At 36.7% G+C, this 22,634-nt stretch overlaps 1 protein-coding gene and 1 long non-coding RNA gene across 10 annotated transcripts in view; one reads left to right on the top strand and one right to left on the bottom strand.

The window, feature by feature from the left end:
- The window catches only part of LOC112995243 (tyrosine-protein kinase Fer), a 190,532-nt gene that overhangs the window by 139,598 nt on the left and 28,300 nt on the right, over positions 1-22,634 (top strand). For all 8 annotated transcript variants that reach the window (XM_064500181.1, XM_064500180.1, XM_064500179.1 and 5 more), the window contains one exon: positions 4,178-4,301. In XM_064500181.1, the coding sequence (XP_064356251.1) occupies positions 4,178-4,301 (124 nt within the window). The remainder of the gene's footprint in view (positions 1-4,177; positions 4,302-22,634) is intronic.
- Positions 14,696-22,634, bottom strand: part of LOC135324276 (uncharacterized) — a 63,571-nt gene continuing 55,632 nt past the window's right edge. Inside the window, exon 4 of one of the 2 annotated variants that reach the window (XR_010385637.1) lies at positions 14,696-22,070. This is a non-coding gene — a long non-coding RNA (uncharacterized LOC135324276). The remainder of the gene's footprint in view (positions 22,071-22,634) is intronic. The other variant, XR_010385638.1, reaches the window with a different exon arrangement.

The raw sequence follows: 22,634 nt of genomic DNA, 5'->3' as shown, positions 1-22,634 counted from the left end.
TGTCTCTTAATAATTACTGCGTTGCACCTTTGAGTCGCTTACCTGTTCCGACCGGGGAGGGTGCTCACGGAGTCCCCGAACAAAACGGTCGGTGCGCGCTGGAGTCCGATGAGCAGTGTCTCCCCGCCGGAACTGGCAAGACGATCCGGGCAAGGCTTTACAGCGATGTCCCATCTGGGGTGCCAGAAAACTGTTGTCCGAAAAGCGGATTCGTTGCCCGGTGTGCAATGAGCCAATAATTACACACTCAGGAGAGACATTTATTTATTTATTTCAGAGTTGCGCAAGCCTGGGTGCTCGGTGGTCTCCCACAAATCGAGCACACCCCCCCAACTTTTCAGGTAGCATTTATACAAACAAATTGCCAGATTTGCGACTTTCCCTTGTACACTGATTGGTTAGTGATTTCTTCATTCCCTGGGTCCCACCCCTGCTTCTCAAGGTCCTGATCAATTAACACTGCCCCAGCTAGGTCAGTAGACGTTATCTCCCAAGGTCCTGACGAAGAGGACATAATCCAGACCCCTTAATTAACACTGTTTCAACAGTGAGAGGAGGCTTTGCTTCCCAAGGTCCTGGCACCCAAACAGGCCTTATTTCTCAGCCTTGGCATCCTCCCTTCTGGAGAGTGGGGCACAGGAATGCAGACTGCTTGTAACTCCCTTATCTTTCCAGCCTGCACCAGCTCTGAGGCCTTTTCTTAACGAACTAGGAGCGCGGCCTAAGGCTTCAGCAAATTTAGCTACTTATGCTAAGCAAGTGTGCGGCTACTCATGCTAAGCAAATTCTATCTAAGATAGAAATTATCCAAATCTACCTACTTCAAACATTCTTTCTGAGCTTCTCAGGGTTGCCTTGTAACACCCTCACAACAGGAATCAGTAAGGAGAAGGAAAAGAAGGGATAGTAAAAATCATTATTAATTAGGTAATTACTAGTATTAAAAGTAATGCCTGTGACTGGAATCTGTAACAGTTGTGTTTCACTACAGATTTTATTCATCTTTCACATGAAATGCACTGCAGTCATTGTGCAGCTACTTTGTATACATATTTTTAATTCCAGTTTGGAGAGTTCCATTGTGTAGGATGCTGGGCTTTATTTTAAAATGACTTTGACTGGATGATTTGTTGTTTTTCAGTTGATTACAAGTTGTATTAATTTGAGAGTTTCTGGAAGAGTACCTATTTTCCTTGCTGTTTGTACTGCCCGGGACTCCATTTATACCTCTCTATCTTTGTTCTGTTTCATAAAACATGTGTGTTGAAACTCCAGCTGATACTCTGTTTTTATTTGAAAATTTCCAAGTGTAAAGACATTTCCAAAAATGAAAATTTATAAAATTAGAAAATTTCCAAATCATTGCCATATATCCCAGCACTTATAGTCTTACATCCTGTTGGGTTCCATTTCCATTTTTTTAAGCCTGTTAGAATTAAGTGATAGCTGAATGTTTTGTTTTTCACCAGTATTTAACAATGTTAGGATTTATTTCAAGAAAGACAATTTAGCAGTAACAGTTTTTGCTTGAAAACGAGAATTCTACTGTTGCCGTAAAGGTTTTAACCTCACTTCCAGCAATACCTACAATTAATGTTTAAGCTCACACTGATGTTGTTATAACACTTGGTATAAATAGACCTTTCTTATTTTGAATTCATTCCTTTTTAATATATTTGTGTCAGAAGGCTTCTTTCTTTTTGGTATATCAAACTAAGGTCAACTGCTTTTTCAGTGCTTCCTGCAGTAAGATATTGGGAATTCTCAGCCTTCGATATTGGAGAACATTGGTTGATTCTTGGTATTTTTTTAGGATTGCTTGGCAGTTTTTTGTAAGTTCTCTTGATTTTCTGTTCCTGTACAAGCAGTGCCACAATTTGTCAACACTGGAAGTAATTAATACTTCTACATTAATATAGACATATAATCATACTTACTAAAAGATGATTCCTATATACAGAGCAGTGAGTGCTCAATATATAAACAAAATAATTCTAGTCAGATCTGAATGCAGATATTGCTTATTTGGCGGTGTGTGTGTGAGAGAATTGCTTTAAAATGATTTTTAACTCTCTACTATAACCAGAATAACTTTGTTTACACGTGGAAGAAATGGCCCCTAGTTCAATGGCGTGGTCTGCTTCTTGCCAGTGACCGGACCTGGTCGATAACCTCTCAGATTAAAGGAAGGGTGCTCATTACCTGTTCCAGTTTGCAATAGTATCTGTTCTTTCAAGTTTTCATTAGAACTTAAAATGCAGTATCCCACGACTGATCCCATCAGACTTTGGAAACGTCCTGTACGTGACTGCATCTCTTGTAAAACAGAAGTCATTTCAAGTTGGCATTAGCGTCACAGGCATCCAGGCAACTCGGTTTTCCATCGGCGGGTTATCCAGCCCGCCGTGTCCGCCTGCACCGGCAGCGTGCCGCGCTGCCAGGGAACAAGGTCGCCCACCTTTGCTGCCATCCTTGCACTTTCATAGTGTGCTCTGTTAGTCTGGTTTTAAATACTTAAGACTATCCCGTTTTGGCTTATACAGTTTATAAGCAATGCTTTGTTACTCCTGAGAACTGAAAATTGACTGTATGCACTTTAAATTGACTGCGTTTAGCTGTTACATTAAGAATTGCAAGAAATCTGTCACTAAAGAAAGCGTGTATTAGATAAGCTTATTCATCTGTTCTAGTTCCATCTGCTTGAACAAGTTAATTGGAAGTCAGAGTAATAAGAAAATACAGTGGTTTCCAATTTTTCTGTAGTATTTCTGTGATTACAAAAAAGGAAACCAGCAAAATGGAAACTGTTTTTTATCTAGAGGTTAATCAGGTGTTTATTTTCTCTGAGTTTTCATGAAGGAACGACCTATTAAGCCTTCATCTCCAGATACTTGGTACTAAAAAAACCCCTGATCCTAGGCAAAATAAATAAATAAAAGAGTGCAGCAGTTGGCAATTAAGATGCTAATCCCTCTTACGTTTACTCCAGCTTAATATTTGAAGGACCTCAGAAGTTGGGCTTTATAATAGCAGGCTTTTTTTTTTCCTTTCGTAACCTCTTATTTTAGTTTTTAAAGTATGAAATATAAGTATGGCCTCCTAAGAAAATCCTAGCTAAAAATTTTAATATATAAAGTCTTTTTACTGTGCTAAGAAAGAGTAAATGAAATTGTGCCATGATGCATTCTTGTGTGAAAGAATAGCTATAGTCAGTTTGGTGCAAAGTGGAAAAGAAGGAATAATGGAGCAATGACTGTCTATGAATTAGCAAGTAATGTTGTGACTTGAAAAGCTACACGATGATCTTTTGACATTGCCTACAACAATTAAATTTATTTTAGGTATGACCTTTATTAAAATAATATCGATCAGAACATGGTATTACAATGTTTATATAATGTCACCTGTGTTTATCTTTTTCCTAAATCACTTTTTCTGAAACTTTTTTTGCAAACACAGATTGCCTTTTGGGAATCCTTCAGGCTGTTGCCTTCCTCTCCTAAGAGGGCAGCACCTTAGTTCCTCCAAGACAGAAAACTGTGAAGTGACAGTAATAATTGTTTACATAGATTTATACAGGTTAGGGAATAGCTAACTGCCTTTAATTGCAGCATCAAATAAGCAGTTAACATTGCTTGGGAAGTGAAACACTTTGTAACCTTTCTGACGTCTTCGGCCTTTGTCTTCGGAGTTTGAGAAATATCACTGCAATGACCAATTACAAATCAAGTACTTTAATGTACTTAAACCTACAAATAGAAACTAATCACTGTATTCACAGTTTTAATAGACCCTTGCAGCAACCACTCTGTGATTGAAGAACTGCATGTATCACAAAGTATTAAAACTAATTGGTTTTGCCATCAATTTTCATATAAATGTACATTTAGTGTGCATTGTGAAGATTTTTTGGTATAACAAAAACACAGATTTGTTTAACTGCTGTCATGCTTTGTGCAGTTTTCACACTTATGCACCTAATGTTTAAGGGAGCCTAGGGAAACCGCATCCTGGTGAGAGTGCTTTCTTTCCTTTTTCTTAGGCTAACCTCAGACTGATGGGTTGAGGAGAGCAGCTGATAGCATAACACATCTTCTTCAGTCTTGCGTCCTTAATGAGAGATAAATGCGAGTATTGTATCTGTCATATCTCATTGTCCATCTGTCTGTTTCTCTAGGAGGTGATTTCCTGTCCTTTTTAAGAAAGAAGAAGGATGAGCTAAAAACTAAACAGTTAGTGAAATTTTCATTAGATGCTGCTTCTGGTATGGCATATCTCGAATCTAAAAACTGTATACACAGGTAAGTAGTGTATTTATTTTCGGTATTGTAATTCTGATCATTTGAAATGCCAGCAGGTTAAACGTATGGTGATGTTTAATATCAATGGGAATCATCCCTACTATTTAAAAACAGGCTACCCCTTCTTTTTTTCCTTTTTCTTTTTTCTATGAGATCATCACTAAGTTCTAAGCTGCTCTATTCATTTGGGTAAAAGAAAGTACTACATTATCTGGGTTGTATAGTTTATTGCTATTAATATAAGTTAATAATGATTTTTTTCATCATAATAATTTGCATTATAAAGAGCATAAATCATACAGTGACAATGAATCATGGTAAAAAGCAATCTTGGCAGCTCAAGTCCTCTCTGAAATTGAGAGATACAGGTATAGCCAATACAGAAGTTCAGGTATGTTTACAGTGTGTTCAGGGAAATCCACTGATATGTCAAATCATAAAGTAAGGGAGTGTTTATACTGGAGAGTATGTACTCCAATGTGTCCTGGAGTTCTGTGTGCTAAAACATTATTAGTTGTCCTGACTGCTTTCTCTATAATATTGAAAGTGGTCAGGCCTTATACTTTTGGAGTACCTTATTTCCCTACTTTCCGCTTTTATTTTTTTTTGTTTTTTCTTCTCCAGCTTGACTCCACTCTGGAGCTGCTTATACTTGTTCATTATCAAATAATTTTCACGTATTTTTTTCTTCAACTTATCACAGTGTATACTCTGCTACTATGATATGGCTGAAATATGAGACATAAAACATGATAATAATCCCTTTCCAGAAAAATTGTAAACAACAAGTTTTCATTTATGATATTGGTGACTTCCGGTTTGCTTTGTAGAACATTTGTAGCTAAACTTTGGGCCACTTAGCTTACATAATCAGTCCACTTCATATTTAGCACAGTTCTAATGAAAGCTGTTATTGGCAATCTGAATGGCATTTCTCATAGTTTTTTTAATCAAAAATGAATTGTTCTACATGCTTCAAGTCAAGAAGCAGATTAACCTTTAAACACATCCTTCTAACCAGAATAAGTTCAAAACCTATTTATAAAATATTACAGTATTATTTTATGATTTTTATATACGTGCATGTGTGTGTGTATATATATATATATAAAAAAACCCTATTTTTTGTGTTTGACTTCATTTAAGGAAACTTAAATAGAGTAGTTATCTCATGTTGTTTCCAAAACATTATAAATTATTCTGGACCACAAATTAATTGAAGAACTTTTGCCAGATCATGGTATGTAAGTAACACTGAAACAAAACCCCCACACTCATTAAGACTATAGAATATTTCATATGGGAAATCCCAGAGAAGTACTGAAAGGTACATGGAGAGAAAGAAGATGGACGTCGCAGCATTCTGTCATGGTAGAATGCGTTTCAGCCTGGTTCTGTTTGTTAAGAAAATAATGGCATATGAATCAAAGCAATTGATGGCATTAGTGATCTTCACTATCTTCATAAATGTTGTAGTATTTTATCATTTCTCTAGCTATTGGGTCAATGTTAGATCAGAAGTGCCTGTTACAATCTCATGTGTTCATGAAAGTAAAATCAAGGGAAAAAGAAATAACTAAATAGGCAACCTGTATTTGAACTGCAGTGTATAATGTTTTATCTGGTAATTATGATTACTGAAAAAGAGTACTGTATTTATTCATTAAATGGTAATGTGACACCTGCAAAATATAAACTATTTTAGAAACAATTATTACTTTTGGAGAAGAGCTATTCCCCTTCCCCTTTGAAACTCTGGAAAAAGGATTTCCTTGCTCATCTAGCTTAATGAGGACTATTCTGTTTACTACAGATAGGAGTATGGCCTCAGTTTATCTTTGAAAGAGGTTCTGGCAGTTAACAGTGAATAGGAACAGCTATAGTTGTGCCACTTAAAGTGAACTTTTAAGACTCATTTACATTATTTCTCACTGCATCAAATGCTTTCTTCACAATAACTTCATTATATTCGTGATGGCTTGTGGATGAACTTTATTGTGATTGTAATAAGACAACTTATGGTAATGGATAATGTCCTTTTTTCCATTGTTTTTTTTTCTCTAAATTATAGTTTAGTGAGGTTTTGTTATTGTTGCTTGTTTCCTGAGAATACATTTTAGAGAGAATGTCTTGTGTAGCAATGTCTTATTATATGAGGGTTTCATTGTGGTAAGTTTAGAAAGCTGAATAAAAATATGTCATGTAGGTCCAAAGCCAGGAAATAGAACTGTAATCTAATCCCATGTTTTGTTGCTGCCATTGATTTGTCAATGCATACAGCCTGGGTTGCACATACTGGGATGCACATGAGGAAAAACTTACAGAATCCTCACAAAAAATGTTTATTGTTATCATAGATTATCACAGAGAGTTACCACTTTCCTCAAAGGCAGAAATAAAAATAAAAATTTCAGTAAATGTATCCTGAAGAAAACTGCAGTATCCAAATGCAACCAAGTAGTCAAGTAATAACTTCAGGAATGCTGCTTACTTTTATGAAACATACAGGTTAATAAATCGAAATAGGCATTTCCAGTATTATTTCAACAATCTTATTTTCTGAGATCCTAAAGATTTTTCAGACCTTATGGTTGGGCGTAATGCACGCTTATTATATTTATGAGTTGATTGTTGTGAATCTGATGGTTAGCAACAAAAATTTTGAATCAGGATAGCAAACAGCCAAATTTGGTGATTTCAGTAGTAGTAATACAGTCACTACATAATTACTTTTTTTTTTTTAAAGTTACTAACAGAGGTTGGTTGCCAAATGCTCACTTTAGAAAAGTAGCTCATCAAATTTTAAAATGTGTTTTATCAAATGCTAAATTGCATTATATTAGGATTCTCATGCACAGAAATTTTCTAGGTTTGTTCCGTGTTTGAAATGAGGAGTTTGCACGCTTGTCCAGAACTTCTGGGCACCCAGGGGAGCAGTTGGAGATATGGTAGAGTACTAGAAATGCTGGATATGTCTGCCACAGAAGCACAGAACATTTATTACTTGTTGGGTACTTTGAACCTGTTGCACACTACTGGGCGCAGCAGTCTGGTGCTGTGCTGCGAATATATTAATTAAGAGTGACAGACTACTAGGGAAAGGTCAAACTGTCTGGTGCTTTGTAAGTAAGCTGGTGGTATCGGATTTAAATCACTTATTTTCTGTATATGTACCATATGCTTATGTACTCAGAAGATGTGAACAAACAGGAATCGAGGTGTATTCCTTACTCAGATTTTCCTTTCATTCAATGGAGTTAATGTTCTGGAAGTCTCCCATATCCTGAATTAAGGAAGATGTATTCAGTGGTGGGATCATCATGTTCTGTGGTCCACTTCTTCCATGTTTTATTCATATTACTGCTGCTTGGTTTTGTCTTAGTGCAAATAAAGTATGTTTTAGTGCTATTTTCTAGTCATTACAAACCCCACATAAAACAAAATACGGCGGGTTTAGCTTCATGCAATGAAATTCTGGCTCTGTGGATGTCAATTCAGAATTTTTATTACTTTCATTAGATACAGTATATGCACCATTTATATTCATTATGTATAAATTACTAAGAAAACATGGTTTCCCTGTTACTATATAGTTTACACGATCTGCTCAGCTCCCAGAACATTTTTTTCCTTTAATCCGGTAACTGCTAATGTAAAGAATTTTGGAAGGAGTGATTCAGAACTCTTTCCTAACCAGGAGTGCCCTCAGCGCAGGGCCAGATGATTACGTTATTCTTTCCTTACTCCGGGTCTGTGAATCTTTTATTTCTGCCTGAGACAATGGTTCAGCTACAGCAGAAAGAACGGAAAGTGATCCTCTGCAGTTCAGTGTAGTGGCAGCGAGCTGACCCTCTTGGGAAGTAGGAGGTAATGGCTTGAAGCCCAAAGCTGAGCAGGTCTCCGTCCTACAGGGAGGGGGTAGCCTGCCTGCTGCATTTCTGTGCCTGAATCCAGCGGAGGATAGGAGCGAGATGCGTGGGTGTGCCTGCGCCTCCTTTCCATGGGTCCCAGCAGGTCAGTGCTCCCCAGAAGGGTGGTTTTGGTTCTGTTCTGAAATACCTGATTCTCCTGGAGCACAGGGAGTCTCACTGAGTATGCATCTCCTCCTGGGGCACATAGTGCTTAAAAGTTGGTATTGCAATAAGATCTTTATTGTAGTTTCTGTAATTTTCTGTGCTGGTGATGACTATGGAGAAAGACTGCATTTCTGTGGAATGAGTTTGCCTTTCTGTCAACTAGATAGACTCATTAAGGTTTATTGTGCAAGCAGTAATTTCTTATAAAATGGTATCCACTCCTATAATTCATAAAATTCCCTGAGGAAGTATTAAGGACTTTATAAAAGAAAGCATTGGTGGAAGAAATACTAAATTTATGACCTTATTTGTATTTCTTTTGAGAGGTATTATGCAAACTGAAGTTGTAGATCTTAAGAAGATTTATTAGTCTTTTCTGTCCATATACTTCTGTATACAGTCATTGCCATTATGAACTTTTTACGATTCGTTCAGAACTGCATGTGTAAAATTAAATGACAGTGCAAAATTCCATTTGTTTTTTTCACAGATAGAAAATATTTAATTATTACTGAATCAAAATTCTGTACTGTTGGTGGTTAATAATAATAGTTGATCATGCTTCAGCAAATAAGTCTTTTAGAGAATTATTGTCAGTGGTATAGTTGAAACAGCACATAAATGTAAGGAATAATCATAATTTATTCATAAGCCTTTCTTATAAGATGATGTCTCTGTTTCATATAAAACAATGTTTCAAAGCATAATGGTTTTTAGAGTGTGAACACTAAACATCATTTCTATTCCATTTAAAGTTAAAACCGCAAATGTGAACTTTGATGAAAGCATTGCTACTTTGTATAGGCCATTTACTTAATATAGGCATGTTGTTTAAAAAAAAGGGAAGGGGGAAGTGCCCTAAGAAATATATTCACTGTCATATCTATAAAATAAATTTTATTCAAATTTTGAATTTGATTGCCACATTACAGTACCACGTATTGAGCTTTTATTTCTTACTATGCATGTCCTTTGTGAAAATTTCTGTTACCTCTTATCTGATATCTTCTTTTCACTAAAACAGAATTTCCACTGACTTTATTAGATTATGAAGATACTGTGCATTGCAGATTTTACACAGGTTATTGATTATTTTCAATTTTATCTATTAATGTACGTATTAAATATTAAGTATTTGTAATAGTTTTTTCATTATGTGGAGAAATTACCTAGACTTGGAGCAAATACGCAGGAAGGCTTTATAAGCCCTCCTTGAAACCATTCCCAGCTCGTCCTCAGCTTTGAGGGCAGTGAACCTGTTCATCAGCTGCATCTCTCTCTCACTCATCCTCCCTCATGCTCCACAGCCTGCCAGCTTCCTCCCGTAACTCCTTGACCTGGCAACACAACTCACCAGCAGTAGCACACCTTCTGCATGAAGGATGACTGTCAGCCCCAGCCTCACAGAGGGGCTCCAGGTACTCCCTGCAGCCTGAGACTTGCAGAGCTTCCTCCTCCCCTGCAAGATCTATCTGGGTGGAAGCCTCCAACACAGCAGAGAGAGCGACTCCCACAGCTACTGGGAAACACCCTCTGCGCGGTGTCACAGCCATATCTGAGAAAGCGTGTGCCGCTCTGAGTGGAGACAAGGACCCCTTCTTTGCACCCTGCTGCATCTATTGACTGCACTCTGGGAGCTGTGCTTTAGGCCTGGCTCTTACATAGGCCTCACCCTGGCACTGGCTAAAAGGATGCTTGACCGTAAGCAAGGGTCAGCTGGAACAAAGGCCCCAACTCTGTCTGATCAGGGGCAGCCAACAGAGCTCATTAGCAGCAGCTACAGCTAGCTAGAGCTTCCCAGAAGTTAAGGCCTCCTGTAGCTGTCCTTGCCTAGCTCTCCTTACCTGTCTGCAGCAAGCACCCCCTAGTTCCTCAGAGGGTTCCCCAAAAAACCACACAACATCCAAGAAGGTTCCCAGAAGATCTAAGCAGAGCCCAGAAACTGCTGTGTCTGTTGGCTACTTCTGTTAGCTGCATTCCTCAATTTCAACATCTCTGCCAGTTTTGTTCAGTTCTCCACTTGTACATAAGAACTTTACCAGAGTGTGTTGGGTTATTAGTTCAGTCTTACAACCAGTGGTTGATGCTCACGGTGTATTTTCTTGTCCTACTACAAGTGGGTTTGTACAGGTTCTAAACTAGATTTTACTTTTCTGTCAGGGACCTCATCCCTAAACAGGGAGAAAGCTGAGGATCCTAATAATGGGGTGGTTCTCTGAACCAGATTCTTTATGTCCTTTTCTCTTACTGTCCTCAAATAAAGTATATTTGGTAGCTGTCACTTCAGCCAGAAAGATGATGAGATTAGAGGTTAAATGACCATCTCTTCTTCCACTGCTTTCCGCAGGGACATGGTAACTCTTCAGACTTTTCAGAAGTTTCCACCTAAGCTAGTTTCTGGTGTTCATTTTTCATGACTTGTCTCTCCCCCGTCATAGATTCAAGCCTTGTATCTTCTAAGTTAGATGTGCCTTATCTTTTTTTTAAGTTGGCAAGGCCCTTTAGGTCATCATGTTGATGTCTGAAAAGGTCAAAGGTCTGTCCATCAGTCTCTACATGGAAGAGCACACACTAGGTAACAGACTGCATAACTGTGTTTATCAAGGTGCTAAGAAAACTCCAATTTCCCTAAGGGCTTGCTTGTCTAAAATTCAGGCAACACCACTGACTTTCCTGTGCAGCATCTCTATTCCTGATAGCTGTAGGATTTCCACTTGGAGCTCCAGGCACACTTCCACTGAGAATTTTATTTTTCCTGAAGGTCATAGGACTCATGCACCTTTGGAAAGATCATCCTTTAGTCTTCATCAGAGAGAGACTGTGGACTTTCTTGTAGACAGTGCGTTGCAGAGTACTACTGGGAAACACTTGCAATCTTGACAGTACTTACAGACAAGTACTCAAAGGAGACAAGTGGCTTCCTTACTTCTGACTGCTCTTTCGAGTTTTATGTCCATTCATAACCCTAATTGACACCTCTTCAGAGTCCTTCCTAATCTTGGGAGTCTTTGGTTGAGAGAAACTTAAATGAAGGAGAGTGCTTTGTTTCCTCTGGTAGTGTGAGAACTGCACATTAGGGTGCAATGAGGCTCAGCAATGTTATTGCTAGGATTTTTTTAAAAATGGTGTACAGAGCATGAAGGTGCATGTCAGCAGTGCACCTCAAAATACAGTTACAGCTGTATTTTTGCAGTAATAGTGCTAATTCATGATTTCCTAACTTCTGAGCATTCCACTTTCCAATTTGTCTCTACACGGAAGGTTTTTAAGGTTGAAATGTGGCAGTCTACTGAAGAAGTATTGGATTGCAGTATCACCTACAGTCCTGCAATTTAGACAGGTTGAAAACCAAAAATCATTGTCATCTGATAGCTGGCATGGGGCATGTAATACATTGAAAAAGCTACTTTAGCCTCCTTTCTCAGTTTCTGTGTAGATGTTTACATGATAAACATCCTTTGATTAGCACCCTGGTAAGCAAATTAAAAGTAGTACTGAGAATTACAAAGCATTGCACAGGAACAGCATTACATTGGCGGCAAACTAAAAATTTTGGGTTTGAGTTTGTTCTGCCTTATGTTGCAATGGGCAGTAGGTAGGAGGGGAGTATATTTTTAGTACTTCTAGTCTTAGCTGTAAGAATCTAAATTTTCTAAATCTAAAATGTAAATTTTAAAAGATTCTAAATCTTTTGTTAATAATTAAACAAAATGTCTTCTAATGCTTTTCAAAAATGAAATTCACAGAAATAAGTTGCTGAAAATTAGGTTTTGGTGTTTTTACAGAGCTCACATAAATTAGAAGTTCAAGTTGACTGATTCATTTATTGTTTTATCTTAATTTAAAAAAAAGAAGCAGTAAGACTGAGATCAGTCTAAGAATGAACAGCTGGAAATAAATGAAATATCTTCAAGGGATTTTTTTCTGCAACCTAAAGTCTTCTGCACTATCACATTGGTAAATGAGGATTGATCCTAGAGTAATCTATTTATAATTAAAGTTGAATCAGTTCTGAATTAGTAGTTTTGATTGTCTTTTAGTAACACAATTATTTTTTTCTTTAATGAGCTCGTAGAATTCTGATCTGAAAGTATTAAAGAGAAAAAAATAGGAAATGTAAGCATCTGAACCCATTAAATTAAATATTACAAGTGTAGTATACTCAGAAGTCAGTATACTAAATTAGAGCGATTATTGAATTCTAAATATACTGTAATGTAAGTGGATGTGACTTATGATGAAGAGCTGCTTCTGAATACAAAGTGAGCTTCCTTCAAATGTATTATCAGTTTCTCTAAATTATTGATGACTTCTAAATTTCTGCATGACTGAATAACAAAAGATTTTAAAAGGGAGGATAATACAATTTTTCAATGGAGACTCTATGTATTTGTTGTTAGGGTTGGTACTGCTTACCCTTGTGTGCTTTGTCAGAAATTCACCCCAATCTCCATTAAAAGCAAACTAGTTATGTCCCACATCTGAGTTAGCTTTGCCACCGCTGCAAAACAGTTCTGAAGGCTTGTGATTAGAGTAATGGATGCATGAGTTTGGACGATCAAAGATATAAGAAATGTCTGAATACATTTTCATTTACTGTAAATCTCTCTCTATGCACGTTCATGTTATTTTACATATATTTGTCTGAATTATGCTCAGTACTGCAGTCCTGTTACCAGAGCTGTCAGTAATTGCAGTGTGTAGGAAGTATGTATTTTTAATTGTGATTTTTTTCTGTTATATCAATAATCAGTAGACTATATATCTCATTATATTAAATTAACATATGCAGTATGTAGGAAATATTTTTTAATTATGGCTTTTTGCTGTTACATAAATAATAGAGTGATTATATTAAATATGATTATATTAATATTTATCACATTAATGATAGACCTTAACGTTCCGTTACCTTCTTTTAGAATACCACATTTCTTTCTTCAGCTGCTGCTTGAGTTTGTGATAAATAGGACAGATTTTGTTTGCCATTGGGAATTTCCAGCACCAATTATCTTTGCCAGTGGTTACTCTTCTTGTTAAATATTAAATTATCAAGGCATCTATTAATAAAGCTGCAAAGCAAAGTTGTTGTTTAACTGTGGTCATTTTGAGACTAACATTAATAATGAATAGTTCCCAGAGGCCAGTTTAGTACAGAACATTAGATTCTGCTGTTTCTCAGTTTGGAATGACAAACTGAAGTTTCTACATATAAAAAAAATACGAAGAAACAAAGTTTCTCTTTCTGTGACTGACTTTTCATTCTAAAAGGCAGTTATAATGCTTCATCTTATTTAATTGAAATTCCCATTAGGTCTCATCTTATATCTAGTTGATACACAGATGATGTATTATCTGAATGGCATCAGACGTTATCCAATTTGATCAGCCAAAGATAGCCCTTTATACTAATGTTTTAAAGCGTCTATTAAATGAAAGGTTTTGAGGATGTTGATATTTTTACTTTATGATAAACTTTCCCTATTGTTGATTGTGTTTGAATGTCATTCTTTGTGTTCCCCATAAAATGGGGAAAACATCCCAATTGTCTTTGACCTCTGAGATTTCAGTATGTCGCTTTTCCTAGGATTATGATTTGAAATGCCATGAAGAGATAAATTGTTTAGCCATACTACTGCAGAATTATTCTGTAGACTTATTTTTAAAAATAAATTCAATGTCCATTTTGACAATAAAGTATCATAATAAGAATCTGTGGTGATAGAATAAACCAGTAAGTGGTAATGCAAGGGATGCTAAAAAGCATACTGTTTTTAGCATACACGTTTTTTGGCGTTCATACGCTTCATTCTTCAGTTAGCAACTAGAGGTTAGATCTACCATTAGACAGTAACTTCTTGATTCTAATGATGTGTGACTGTTTATAAAACTTATGTGTGACTTTAAACCTTAATTTAACTCTGTGGATTTGGTGCTTGTGCAAGAAACTAATACGGCACCCTGGTGAGTGAAATCCTTGGTCTGTGGATGACAGCAGAGCAAGGTTCCCATTCAGACTGCTCCTGTCAGCCAGCCCCAACTGTTATCTGGCAAACATTTCCTTAGATTTAGGACACTGTCATGGCCATTAGTGTTTCTTAGCCTCTCCGCTGTGTCTGTTAATCAATGAAAGCATAATACATTGTTTGCAACGGGGGAAGTGGAAATGACGCTCCCTAAAATTATACTGGATGGAGGTTATTATCCCTTAGCTGGGAGCACCCTTTTGCCTGTTTTTGAAAAGGTCTGCATTGAAATGAATGAGCTTCGAGAGGTAATCTCTGCAGGTGAAAGTAGCTAAATTTTTACATTAACAAGAAAAATGATTGTTTTCTTGTGAAAGCTCATGGTACTAACCCTGCTTTTGATCTTTTTGAGGCATTCACAGCTTGGGTTTTCCATTCTGTTAGTTCATGGGCAAACTGCCAAAGCAAAGTTTATCTAATATAATGCACTATGATTAATACTTCATTTTTTGTCTTAAAGATAACTCTCATTAATCAAAATGAAAATAATAAAATTGAATTAATAACACAAGTATTAGCATAGTATCCAAGTTCATTTGTAAATTAATATTTTGCAATATGAACTAATTTTAAAGAATTATATCCATGTAATCCATGTCCTTTTACTAACTGTGAATGGAAAGTATTCCTCATCCAAGGAGTTCAGTGCCTGAATAATATGACTATTAAGACATAAACCAGCAGAGGGAGCTGTAAGAGTTGTTCAGGTGGGAGGTGATGCTAGCTCTCCAGGTTATCTGCCCACTCAGTTGTAGGAGTGAGCTAGGCTGAGTGTGGAGCCAGCTTCCTGGGCAGACTGAATGGACAGGGGATTTATTGCTGCTTTTGATGGGCTCAAGAGGGAGGACATGAGAAATCCCTGCTAATGAGCATACACTGTATACAAATAAAGCAAAATTTAATGAACTATAACTTCACCTCACACTGGTGATTAATACACCTGCTTGCTGATTACCCAAATCAAGTCAGTGGCTGAGTGCTGTTCCGTTCGGTGGGAGAGGCAGGGTCTTAGGGTGATTCTTATCGCTCTCTTCAAGGGATGCTGCTCCCTTCTATAGCTTTAAGACTATGTTACCTGTGCATGCATCGTCATTAGCTTCCACGTGTACGTGACCAATGTGTGACAGGCTTTATCGAAATACAAAGATTTGACACGACAATACAGCCGTCATAGTTTCAGGTTACCCTGTCCTGATTTCACATCAAAGCTTATTGGGCCAGCAGAAGTTTCATTTCAATAAGTTAATAATACCTCCTTTAAAATCCTACAGAATAGCAAAAAAGTTGCCCGTAGGTGCAACTATAAGCAAAAAGCAAGACTGAGAGTTTAGGCTGGAGTGGTGAGGAAGTCTGTTTTGGCCCGTGCTAAGGCCTGCGTTAGCCTAAGTAGGCCTATGGCAAGGCTTTAGCAGTCTTATAGCTGGTTTCAGCGGGGTTCATAATTACAGTATCAAAACTAAAATAATTAGTTTTCAGATTTGCAAGTCATATACTATAGAAATCACAGATTTGAAGATACAGTTTGTTATACTACCAGGTTGGTAACACAATGCCATGATACGATGTTCAAAGTAATATGAAATTTTAGAAGAAAATGAACCATTTTTAGGAGGAAAATTTTACAAGAAAATAAACTTAATACCTCGTAAGTTCTGCTACTTTCCAATAGTTCAGAACTTCTCTTTCTGACATTTCTTACCTATCCTTTCCATTTTCCCTACACTTCCAGGTTTTACTACATAACTGGCTGACACATGAACAAGAAAATGGAATTTGCAAAACTCTGTATCAGGAAGTATGATATTATTAGGTTTTGCTACAGCGTAGCTAAAACAAATGTTTTAGTAGCAAGCTGGTATTTCTGGTCTTATATATTTGAGTGCTTAACAGTTCCTGGAAATCTCAGATAATGGTCTGGTCTTTCTGCCATGCTGAACTTGTTTTAGGATGCTAAGATTCAGCAGAGGGTCCAAAACGTTGACACGTAGTATGTGTTCAGAAAACTATATGATACTGTAGTACAACTGCCTATGATGTATGTAGGTGTGATCTGTTCTTCTAGAAGAGTATTTTTTTTATTATAGCACAATGGCTATTCTTGTTCATGCAGGAACAAATCAAATACAAGTCCTTGCATTAGAAAACCTAATGTTCTATGGCCTTAACACAGTGGCGAGGCGTGAAGTTAAACATCAAAATTTGTTACAGAAAGGGTAAGAATTATGGTAAGAGGTAAGAAGAAATTCTTATGTTACCAACACAATTCATAAGAAAGTTCAGAGGAGATTTAATTTTTTTCTAAGATAAGTATATTGTGCTTATTTTTTTGCCTTTGCAGAGCTGAGTCACTATATCTTTTTCTCATGAGATCTTCCTGATACAGAAGATTCCCACTAAAAAAATGAGTAAGCTTTGGTAAAAATAAGGTAAAAGGGATTGAAAGAAGTATCAGCAAGTTTTCGTAGGCTCCTTCATTCTGTTTAACAAGTTGTAGCATGGTGAGTGTTTGATACGGTATTATGCTACGGTTGGTTTTGTTAACTGCAATACCACTTTCTTGTTTACAAATATTAGGAATTTATGAGTACTATTCAGGCAATTTCATCTGAGTAGCACCTTTTTAGAATAATAAATCCACTCACTGCATGAGAGCAAGAGGCTCTCCTTAATTAAAAAATGAAAAATAAAAAATGAGAGTATAGGCCATTGAAACTAATATAAAAATAATATACAACTAATGTTTGAGAAAGCTATTGTGGTGATCAATAAAATCTTACAGCTTTTCTACAGGGTATAAATAATACTCTGTACTCTGATAGCCCTACTACAGTGGAGAGTAGTGGAGTAAGTGTAATTGCTTTTTATGGTAAATGCCAAAAGTTTAGTGACATCTACTGTTTAGATAAATAAACAAGCCTGAAGTGCACAGAATGTGAATTTCTGTTGTGTTATACACAAACAATAAAAACATGTACTCTGGAATTATTGTCATAGGATATATGTATACTTTATCCAAAAGCAACTAGGAAAGAGAAAATCTTAAACTTCTGATGTTTAAAACACATTAAGTATGCCAGTATCATCTAGACTATTTAGATATTTCTACCTCAGATCTTCATTTTAATTCCACAGGATTCAATTTTAGCAGTTCGCTGTACTCTTAGCTCTCATCACTTTCAGCAGGAATATTAGTTTCTCTCTGTTTACCATTATTTTTTTAAGAGGCAGAACATGAAGTTACATTATGTTATTAGAACTGTTCTTCCAGATTTTGCTAGTTTGCACAGACTGGTTTCTTTGAGTAAGAAAAGACACAATTTGCAAATTATTTTGAAATTCCCTCATTTTTTCTAGAGAGAAAAATGTACCCTAATATTGAACAATTTAAACATTTACATACTCTTTCAGGTATTCCTTTATCCACTTTCTCATCTAATGCGCTCCTATTTCGTAAACAGTACTTTTGAACAGATTTAAAAGTCTGGAGAACATTGTAGCTTTAATAATAATAATTGGGAGGAAATGGCGAGGTGTGAATCTAGAAGTATGAAGAGATATCATTAAAAAGGGAAATCATTATTCAGCCGAGGGTCCTGACCTCCCACTGAAACTGAATACTAAATGAAAAGCTCAGACTTTTTACAGCCAGATGAACTTTCATTCCATGAAAAAGAAGTGAATTAATTTGCTTTTAACACTGGCTATCTGGTCGTATTTAAAATAAAATAGTGGTTTGCTTGTCATCTTTGTAGCAAGAATTTTACTGTTAAATTGTACTGAAAAATAAACTGATTCTGCAGACCGAAGTCTAATTGCAGGAGAGAGAGCAAAATTGGTGTTGTGTGTGATCTAAGTGCATTAAATGCAACTTGTCATGCTGAAATCACCAAAAAAATTGTCACTGAATTCAACTGGAAAAGAAGTAGGTCCTTAGATTGTAAGAATTGCTTTTGCTCTACTTCAGATACATGTTATCACAAGTTGTTATAGTCATTGCCATGAAGTTACAGTGGTAGTTCTTCTTTTTACCTGTTTATTGTATTTTGGAGTTCAAAGTTTCATATTAAATCTGTTTGGAAAGTGGAGAGACCCTCTTGTATATACCATCAGATACCAATGTCTCACAGCCAGGAGATGTAAGAATATACTGTTCTCACTGATAATACCACTGGTGGGTGTTCCACAGTTTTTAAACTATGTTTTTGATGATTGTACTAAAAAGAAAGATGGACTGCAGGGTTTTCATTTTCACAGTGGGTAAAGGAGACATTCATGTAGAAGACAAATAGCCAATTACACCATAGAACAAGACAAAAACATAGGTAGTTGAACTGGAGGGGGGAGAAGGAGGACAGTCAACTAGTTACCAGGTAGGTCACCTCAGAAATGAGATCCAGAATCCTCTGACCATAGATCGTTGGCCAGAAGGTAAGTGTGAGCATCAGTATTTTTGAAGTAAAGCCAAAGCACGCTGTAACGTGCATGTAAAACTTTTCCTGCTTTTTTCTTATAATAGAAAATTCTAGTCAGCGTTGCTAGAAAATGAAATACATATTGCAGTGAAATATAATGTAGTTCAGTATTTTAGTGGCTTCTTGATACTCATTCTTGACAGTCCAAAGAGAAGTGTACCCCAGTTGTTTCAGACAGGAAACTACTTCAATTTTAATTGAAAATTCTTAGGCTGTGTGTCAGTGCTAATGAATAATAAATATCCATTTTGCTTTTTTGAGGAAAGTAAGTATATTTCCCTTTTCTAATTTTACACACATGTGCATGCACGTGCACACACCCCCCATTTTTTTTATATACATAGCAGGTTTTAGCTGTTTTGTGAATTTGACAAAAATTTCTCCACTATTTTTTCAGAGAATACCAATGATTGTATACCTTACTGTCGTGTAGATGCTCCCAGTGCCAGTGGAGGTTTTTCAGAAATACCTCATAGCTTTACATTGCTGTAGTTTTATCACTGAAGTGTTACATTTGGTGCAAGTGCGTGGCTGTGTGAAAAACAGAAGACAGAGGAAGAACGTAAAGTGGGTTTTAGTGTGCTTCCATGAAAAAGTTAAGTTCATTCAGCTGAAAAACATTAGGAATTACTGTTGTAAAGCAAGTATTACTTCTGTGTAATCATAGATGGTATGTAGTTCTACATATCAGATAACTAAGGAAATACATTTTTTTCAGCTTATTGTTCATCTTAGGGCATCAAGACATTTTTCTCATAAAGCAGAGAGAAACTTAGGTAAGGTTATGTATCTTCAGCTCAGTTCAAAGGTAGACACAATTCTAACAGATATTGCTCATAAGGTTCTGAACAAGTCTGAGCAAATGCATCCATCAGAAATTGAATTCAGTTGGATCATACATCCTAAAGGAGTTACAGTTCTTTGACATAATAAAGTAAAACAAACAATAAGCTCAGAACATGGGTTTTTTCCCTTTTGTCATTTCATTGTAGTTGCCTCCTATCTTCTCTGGCAGAATTACAGTGTGAGGACTTTTTTATGAAACATTTTTATATCAGTGTGAGTATTGATTGAAAGACAGACTTGCTCTTTGTCAAAGGATATTTCAAAATCCCCTATGCAAGGCTTCAGTCAGTGAGGAAAGCCTTATTGGCATGTTAACTGATTTGGAAGATTGAGAGAGATCATGAAGGCACATGGAGCTGCAGGAATTGTTGAATCAATGTTACCGTATTTTATTGTTCACAGATTCAAGCTGAGTCACTCAAGCCTGACAGAAAAAGATCAGAAGCCTTTACATGACAAAGCTGGATGTCAGCTACTTCATCAAATTTCATGGGTTCTGGGAAGTACATATAAACCAGTGAAATAAGGGCCAAGTCCTAGTTTTGAGAAACTGTGTAGGGATTAAGATGGTAGATTAAGTAAAGATACTTGATTAGAAAGGCTTACTGCTTTTGGAGTAACTGCTGGACAGGATTTTGGAGATCAGTGTGCTGAGTAAACTTCTACATGCTTAAACGGTGAGTTTTTAAACTTCCCTGCTATGACTATCGCTTCTTAATAGTTAAGTTAGTTGGGTACAAACATCTCCATTCCCATTCAGTAACGAGTGAACTGACCGTCCTTCCTATCTTAGGTATCGCAGAGCTCCCTGACTCCTCTTTCCCTGGCAGGAAGCCCCCCTTCCTTGCCGCCGCTGCTTGTGCAGATCGCCCTCTCCCACACCAGCCTGCTTCTCCTCCTCAGGAGGGCCTGCACCGAATCAGCAACCCCGACTCCCTCCTCATTTTCTTATACTGAGACCGCCTCTGCTCCCGTTTGTATTTCCAGTAATCTTTACGGTGGCTAAAGTAACTGCTTACATGAAAAACTAGTAGTAGCTAAGGGTTTCATATCTGTCTAGCTTGAAATAATCGGGGATTATCTTGTGCCTGAACAGAAATTCTGAGTGTTACGAACACAGATGGCAAAACTGAGATGAGAGGATCTCTCATGCTGCTATTTTCTGATTTGGGGTGAATTGAAGTGTGAAATAATATTACCATGATTACAGATATACTTACTTTTCGTGATTATTTATTAATGTGTTTTAAATTTCTACTGTTTAAATTCTCAGTGTATATCATTATTTTTCTATAAAACAGCTGGACTTGCAGTAAATTGACATTAACCATTTATATGTTTGTAAGTAAATAACTGGCTTTCCTACCACAAGACTGCAGTGTAAACTTCAAAGAGAGGTAGACAGAGGGAGCGCTCAGAAAAATTTAAAAGTGATGGAAGTTTTTTCTATGTAAAATATAAGGACATACTTTTCATCATTAAACATATGGTGGTTCTTTTTTTAACCAGGAATTAGCCATTATCTTAAAATGTTTCAGCTTCCTTTTGGGGAGTCTTTTATAGCAACTGATTTAGTGCCTGGTAATCTTCTAGATTTGAGAGTGAGCCAGCATTTTTCTAAGATTAAAGCTTTAATCTATTTTTTAAGTCCATATAGTTCACCTCTGCTGGTGCTTTGACCCCTTGCAGAAGATGATGTACAAACTTGGAACTGGAAGGTAGGGCAGTTGCCAGGCATAACAATGTCACTCAGGAATAGGGAGGAGTCTTCTACGAGCAATGATGGCAGGGCACTGACGTGGCACCGATGTGCTGCTGCTCTCTGCATGGGATAGGGGCAAGGACGAAATGGTGCTCCCAGAGAAGCCTGCAGTGGAGGAAGTCAAGGTTTGTACAGTAGCACTGCTTCAGCCAGTTCAGGACCATGTTTGGCACAGGAGACCAGACTATATCTAAGCATAAGTAAAACCCTTTTGCTGCATATAACGGAAATCTGAGGAGCCTTAGCACCAGCTACTTCAGTCTGTTTATCTGCTTCACATGCACTGAATTATTTGCTAATGTAGACATAACATAATGGAAGCATATTGGAAAATTCAGATCCGCTTCAGCTAAGTCACAAGTTGCAGCTACTGACGTATATTAAAAAAAACGGTGCAAATATTGTTCAGTTATTTCCCCTAAGATTATGGGCTATATACCCAACTTTAATTTCACTGATCAATCATATACTTCTTTTATATTCCTACAGGTGTATTCATGACAAAATCATTTCATATCTAACATATTGTGCTATTCATATCCTCTTTTACAAAGATAGCATAGAGAGTTGCAATTGGTATCCATGCTCTAGAAATAAACAGATGAAAGAAAAATTTTATCAGTCTGTAAGGTAGCAGTGAGACACACTGAGCAGAATACTACATGCAACTCTAGATATTGATGTTAGAAAGTGGGAAATAAATAAACTGGCAATTCAGAAAAAAGCAAAAAGGTAGGCAAAATTCATATTCATATAAAGCTGAATGATAAAAATGCAAAGGAGAAAAAGTACTTGCTTTCAGTAATCCAATATATGTGACAAACTGCACTGTGATTAAGACAGGAAAATTATCTGATTATTGGACAATCTAATAGAAAAATTTTCAAAATGGAAACTGAAAATTCTATCACTTGTTTGTATTTGTATATATATTTGTATCTATATAAATGTCTGTGTGTATAAAGCAAACTTGAGCCAAGTTATGTAACACTGGCATTTCGATTTGAAGAATATCTTGCTCTTCTTATGACACTAGTTGCTATGGTTGCTTCCCACAAATACTAACCATGTGCTGTCAAAAGAATTTGATATTTTGATTCTTTATTGGAAAAAAGGAATTTAGTTCGTCCTGTCACCAGGTAATTGCTGTG

Source organism: Dromaius novaehollandiae, chromosome W, assembly GCF_036370855.1.
Source record: "Dromaius novaehollandiae isolate bDroNov1 chromosome W, bDroNov1.hap1, whole genome shotgun sequence".
In the NCBI taxonomy this organism is placed as follows: Eukaryota; Metazoa; Chordata; class Aves; order Casuariiformes; family Dromaiidae; genus Dromaius; species Dromaius novaehollandiae.
The sequence above is the reverse complement of the archived record's forward strand: the minus strand, read 5'-3'. Positions and strand labels throughout refer to the sequence as shown.